This window comes from Fulmarus glacialis, unplaced genomic scaffold (genome assembly GCF_000690835.1).
Source record: "Fulmarus glacialis isolate BGI_N327 unplaced genomic scaffold, ASM69083v1 scaffold40827, whole genome shotgun sequence".
Classification (NCBI taxonomy): domain Eukaryota; kingdom Metazoa; phylum Chordata; class Aves; order Procellariiformes; family Procellariidae; genus Fulmarus; species Fulmarus glacialis.
The window spans coordinates 1-6,396 of record NW_009222056.1 but is presented as its reverse complement, the minus strand read 5'-3'; the positions used below and the strand labels follow the sequence as shown (position 1 = coordinate 6,396).

The 6,396-nt window shown below is 36.6% G+C and overlaps 1 protein-coding gene across 1 annotated transcript; it reads right to left on the bottom strand.

Annotated features, from left to right (window-relative positions):
• Positions 1-4: 4 nt before the first annotated feature.
• Positions 5-5,675, bottom strand: LOC104079322 (toll-like receptor 6; the record flags this gene model as incomplete). The annotated part of the gene is made up of 3 exons (XM_009581327.1): positions 5,585-5,675; positions 2,362-2,520; positions 5-808 (listed from the first exon to the last, which is right to left on the bottom strand). A coding segment is annotated over exon 3 (741 nt), but the record flags the coding sequence as incomplete, so codon positions are not given.
• Positions 5,676-6,396: the final 721 nt, after the last annotated feature.

Here is a 6,396-nt window from a genome sequence, read left to right as displayed (position 1 = left end):
TTACCTTGGAAAGGCTCTCAAATTTATTCTTCTGCAAGATTAATGTCTCCAGTTGAATTAATTTGTCACATTTTTGAAAAAGAAGATCTGTTAAATCATTCTTTAAAAAATTTAAGTATCTAAAGGGACTGTCAGACGAAGGACACAGCATATGTATCATCTCTGATTCTGCTATTGTCAAGGCTGCAATATTCATGTTTGCAAATAATTTGTATAGGTCATCCTGTGAGAAGTACAGAGTTGTGATTAAAACTTTCTTCACTGTCAATGCTTTTAAAGAGGTACCTGAATAGTCAAAGTCATAGCTTTCAATGTCCGACAATTGTGTTACACTGTTAATATTGCAGTATTCAATGGATGAGTTCCATACAGTCTGAAAAATTTCAATAAGATTCTTCCAGTCCACTGACACATTTGTCAGTGTCAGATTTTGTAACCTGGAGCCTTGTTTGAAATCAGATAATAAAGCTACTAATTTTTTTACATTGTCATTTGTGATTTCTGACAATGACAGGCTTTCTGTAGTATTTTGTATCACAACCCAGTCAAAATTAGCTTTGGACTGATGACTGTTTGTATACAGGAGTGGTAGGCTCTTGATTTTTTTGTCAGAACCATCTTCTGGAAAATCGTTAGAAACAGATGTAAAGAGTTCATTTTCCACAGACAGGCTGATATGGTTCCAAAAAGTTAAGGCAAACAGACACTTGTAAAGAAAAAAGTTTCTGATCATATTTTTTGTCATATTGGTTTCTGTTTCCTTGGAGATGCTCAATACTTTTCTTATCTGTCCATCTTTGTTCTAATCCTGTAGCAAAACAAGCAAATAAAAACAAAAACCAGATTGTATCATTAAGTGGCTATGCAGGAGCCATCAGAGAGATTGATTTTTTTAAGGTTCCAATTTCTCATCTCTCCCTTTGACTCAAAAAGCAATGACGGCGCCTACTATCATTCAGGAGAGGCATTCTTTATTAAGAGAACACTGAAATTTCTATTTGGTAAATATGTTGTATTTAATATATAATGAGCCTGTTTCTTATAAAACATGTCTGATTTCATAGGAGACTAGTATTTGCTGTTTACCTACATACTTACTGCTGTGATTCAATGTATTATGAAGGCTTCCCACAACTGTATAATATACTTTGATCAGAAAGTACAATATTTGAGGTCAGTATGGTCATCCTTTCGTCAGATTCTCTCTTGAAGGATATGAACTAGACTCGAGACATTTTTTTAAATGGACTTGTGACTATGAAACCTGGACCGAAACATGATTTCTAGGGATTCTACAATGAGACAGTAATAGCTGTCACTTATTGGACTAAAGCTACAACCTCGAGGACTACATCCTCTGTACCATTAACCATTCCACAAGCTTTCTTAGAATTACATTATTGGGTCTAAAATGTACATTCTCCTTGATCTAACACAACCTGTATTATGAAATCTCAACAGTACAACACAAAACAGACAGTCCACTTGTTGTCCGAAAAGCAGACTCGTGCCTGGCGTGCAAGTAACCAATTCCACATGCTCAGGAGAGATATTGTTTTACTCAGGCCTGGGTGCTTGGTGGATTTGCCACAAATCAAGCACACCTGGTCTAATCACCTTGCTGTTTATAGCCATGCTTCTCATACATATTTTAAATTTCTCTTTTACATATTCATTAAATTTCCAGGAATTAATTATAATATTACATCATCCTAGACACATGCGCACTAAAGCCTTTAGGGTCTTCTTGAGGGTCTCAGGTGGTCTCTGGTGGTCAGCAGGGTAGTGAACTCTTCGTGAACTTGTTTCTTTCTTTCCTCATAAGGTCGAGGTCTGTCTCCGAGCCACGTCTGGACCACGTTTGTTTATGGCTCTCATTTCCAAGGTTAATCTTCACTAGAATCTAACCATGCTTCTAGGATACATAGTTTATACTAGTTACAATTCCACACACTTATAAACACAACACCTGTTAGTTACCTAACTTCTAAGCAACAAATCTTCATTGTTTAAAATTACAAAAGCGAGCAATATAAAATAATAGGTACTGTAACAAACTGTATCTACTACATCACACTGCGTTCTTCTTTTGTAAAGAATGCATGAAACTAGGCTTGGAAATCATCTAGAAATAGTGGGGCAATATGGCAAAACTTTTCCAGCCTTTTTCCAGATTTTCATTTGGAAAAATTATACGCAGTTTTACCATCATAGCCCTCAAATGCATTTGGGCATGTGCAGAGAACAAAAGTCAATCAGCATCCTCTATCCTGTTCTTCCAATTGTTTGGGAAACACTACTAATGTGTATATAATCAAACAAAATATGTAGCTTCAAGAGAAACCTGAAAAACAACTCTACCTTCAAATCATTATTTCTTCTTAGGACAAAATTTCAGCAATATCCAGGGACTAGGTGAAAGAAGGATATGATTCTTCCACGTGCTTAATTTTCTCTCTCATTCCTATATGTTGGCATTCAGTCAAATTATTTACGAGTACCTTCAAACTTTAGAATATCCTATGAAGCAACGAAATTAACAACTGTTATAACACATGACCCGTGATTTAGGGACTAACGCTGGAGAAATTATCCTTTATAGACATATCCCTTTTAATTCAGAAGTATCCTCAAGTCTTCAAACTTGACAAAAAGAGCATTATCGAGATATAAGCAAAGAAGCAACCAGTAGGGTAAGCAAATCAACATCATAGAGAGAAATTGTCCTGTTGTTCAAAGAGCGACAGAAGAGATCAAAATTGAGGTTTTAAGAGTTTTTCCAATATAAACTCGGTAAAAACTGACTAAGCTTTCATATAAGAAATGTACAGAATGCATTGAGCTATGATGGTTCAGTATTAAGGCACGCGCTTCGCAACTTACCGGCATGATACAAAACTCGAATGTTAAAAATATGTCTTTCACATGGATGGAATATATCATCAAGTTAGACCCATTCCTGAACTGTAGAAAAACTATTTCCGTTAAATCACTGTGACCCCCTTAACTATGGGTGTAGTGCTAATACAAAGAGACTGCTATTTGGCCAGCTTCTTTAGACAAATTTACTGAACATAAGCAACTTTACTCTCATTTCTTACCCATACACTTGAAAGTACATCATACACTTGCTAATAATGCTCTACGGAAAACATGTCTCATTTTCAAGTAAGATGCAGAATATAAAACGGTTTTAGCTAACTAGCAACCACATAAAATCAATAAAATGAAAAGTTTCTCACCAGAAATCCCTGCTCTCCGAAAAAGCAGAAAATGTACTCAGGAAAAGACAAAAAGAAAACTTCCTGTAACTCTATCCTACTGTGTAACAATACTTAGGAACGCCCAAACTTTTTGTATAAATGTTTGTGCCATCTACTGACAGCTTATGAAATGGCATTTGCTTTCCTCCAGATGTATTTTTCACACACAACATTACTGTAATTTCCCCATTATTTATTATTGAACTATGTGTTTTCATGCTTTGCAATAGATTAAGCAGGGAAAAAAAGTTAATCTTTTTACCAACTTTCTGTCTTCATCAAATTAATATGAAAATAAGTACTTCTTTTGAGCAAGTTTTACACTGAAATTCAAACACCTTCCTCTCTGAACTTAATAATGATCTGTCTATATGCATTATTTTGATTAATTTTTTTCCATTTAGCTATACCAATTTACTTGTCAAGTTCTTATCAAGGCTGGTTTATAAAAGTACTGTTTGTCTTAGTTTAATTTCCATTTAATGGGAATGGAAAAATAATCTCTCTCTCCTGCTCCAGCAGTGTGTGATTGGGTTAAATAGTGGACATGGAAACAGTGGGTAGGATTTTTTTTTTTTTTTTTTAATTAAAACAGAGCAGCAACTTTGGTACTGAATGCCCAAACACTTGGGTTATTGTCCTGGCAAAGACATAAAACAGTCTCTCTTTATTTCCGTATAATGTTGGTCAGAAATTCCATCTTAGCTGAATCTAAATACAGAACTGCCACACCACAACCTGCCTTTCTGGGTTAGCATACCATAACGCATTCATGATTTAACATTTCAGTGATTCAGGAAGCAAAGGAAATAATCTGAAAAATTACTTTTTCACTTTCAAGCTTGTTCTGTACATCGTATTTCATTTCTCAGCTTCAAGTGAAAAAAGGTCATCCAAAAAAGGAAGGGAAAGATAGGACAGGTAGTAAGCGACAGAATATGGACAATTCATATTCTCTGCTGTTATGCTGATGAGCCTTATGGTGGTACTCTTATGTTCCATTTCTGTCAATACAGATGAAAGTAGTCACATCTGGTTTCCAAATGACACCTTATAATGTTGTTGCATACAAACCTCACCATTGTCTGCCCTTAGCTGGAAAGATTTTGCTACCCATCCTTAGGATGCAATAAAACCCTAAGGTAAGACATTGCTTCTACCAAACATTCATTCCTGTTTTGGAATATAACAGTTTAACTGCTTGAATATAACCTACCTGTTACTCTAATGAATACAGAACCAGACGTACGTTTGGTTAACATGTAATAACTGCCATAAATTAGAGACTCTTATTTGAGAGTATCTCTTCAATTAAGCAACAGTATGAGCTGGCCACTGGCATAGTTTGAGTTCTCCAGTTCTGTCTATGTACTATAAAGATAGATAAAGCACATGTTAAACAGCAAAATAAGCATATTACCATTAATTGCATGCCATTAGCCCTCACATTTACCACTCAGATTTACCAGTGCAATCACTGGAAGAAAATGAATATGTTCCTCAAACGTTATGCATACTTCTGTGTTTTGTTAAAGTTAAATGTAGTTGTTTCCTTCCATCTTTTCTGTATATTTATCTGTTTATGAAAAGGCAAGTATCTTTTCTGACACCACCCCCCCCCCCATTAGGAAGATAATGACACTCAACAATAACAAGTTTGTAATAACAAACTTCAGTGAAATCTAAGATGAGGAGAAGTGTTCAATCTCTATTGCTCATTTGTTCCAAACCCATTTGCAATATTACCATAGTGGGAAAATACAAGTGAAATTAATTACTGAAAACTGAAAGGGAGAGAAAATTAGAAAATTCAAGCGCTAAATTCAAGAAAGTAATTCAGGAACTTAGGAAACTAATATCTCCTTTTATCCCAATAGACAGACATACACATTTACGCACTTACAACGTTAATTTCATTCTGAAGTAATAACTTTATATTACAATAGTGATTAATACTGTCTTGCTGTTCTAAAACATGCATGCCCTTGTACAGAATCTGCAAAACTGACAGTGTAAGATCCACTTTACAGTCAAAATTACCATCCATGATGGGGAAAAACAATCTCCAGCTATTGAGCTTCATCTGTTTTGATTCCTCCTAAGACACTGCCCTTACTCTTCCACAAGTTCCACTGAAAAGCAAAGGGAAATCCTTAGGGCCACTCTAGATTTCATTTTCAATAAATACATCTAAACATTAATAAATTAACCTAAGAGCTGCTAGAACTACCAGTATGCCCTGATAATTAAATTCTGATTGAAACACCTTCAAAATAAACTTCTTATTTAGTGATACAAACATTTGTTCTGCTACCACCTACCTTAATGGGAAACTTCAGAGACTTTTTCCTGGTAAGTGTGTAAGTCACGTAGTGTGATCCATATTTGTGAAGCATGCTTCTGAAAACTGGGGCTTTATGTTGTGACCTCCTATAGCAGCTCTCCTCAGCGATTCATGTATTATGTAACATGTTAGTTTGCTTCCTATGGCAACAGTAAGTATTTCTTTCTTCAGCAAAAGAAGACTAGTGATAGAAAGGATGCTATGGTGAATTGTGGAACTGCCTTTTATCACAGTAAAAGGGCATGCTTCGCCTTAAAATGAAGTGGCAAAAAGAGGAAAGGGTATGAGGAATTAGAGACAAGAACCACAGGTTGTTGGGCAAGGGCCTGCAATCCCCTTGTTCAACCAAGTATTTCTTGTGTGGCTGCAGGCGCCCAGTGCTGACATTAAGTTACTGGAAATGTGTGTACGCACCTCCCAGTTTCTTTTAGCTGCATTTCCTGTAAACACAGATATAACGAAGGTGCAAAGTGGCATCTGAAAAGCTAAATCTCAGTTAATTCCGCAGCCACGCACTTCAGTAGGCGGTTAGCTGCAACTTGCTTTGACGGAGGACTAAACATTCTACAAAAAAAAAAAAAAAAAATTGACGCCAGCTCAGTGACTGGACTCATTTATACTTAAAATGCCTCAGTATAAACGTTATCACACCAGCGTTGTGAAATTTACCCCTTTTGCGTCCTCAGCGAGGATGCGAGGGGCGTCCGGCCCTGCTCCGCCCGCGCCCCTGTCTTGGCCGGCGCTTCCGGCGGGGTCCCCAGCGCGGGGCCTGCCTCCCCCACCGGGAGA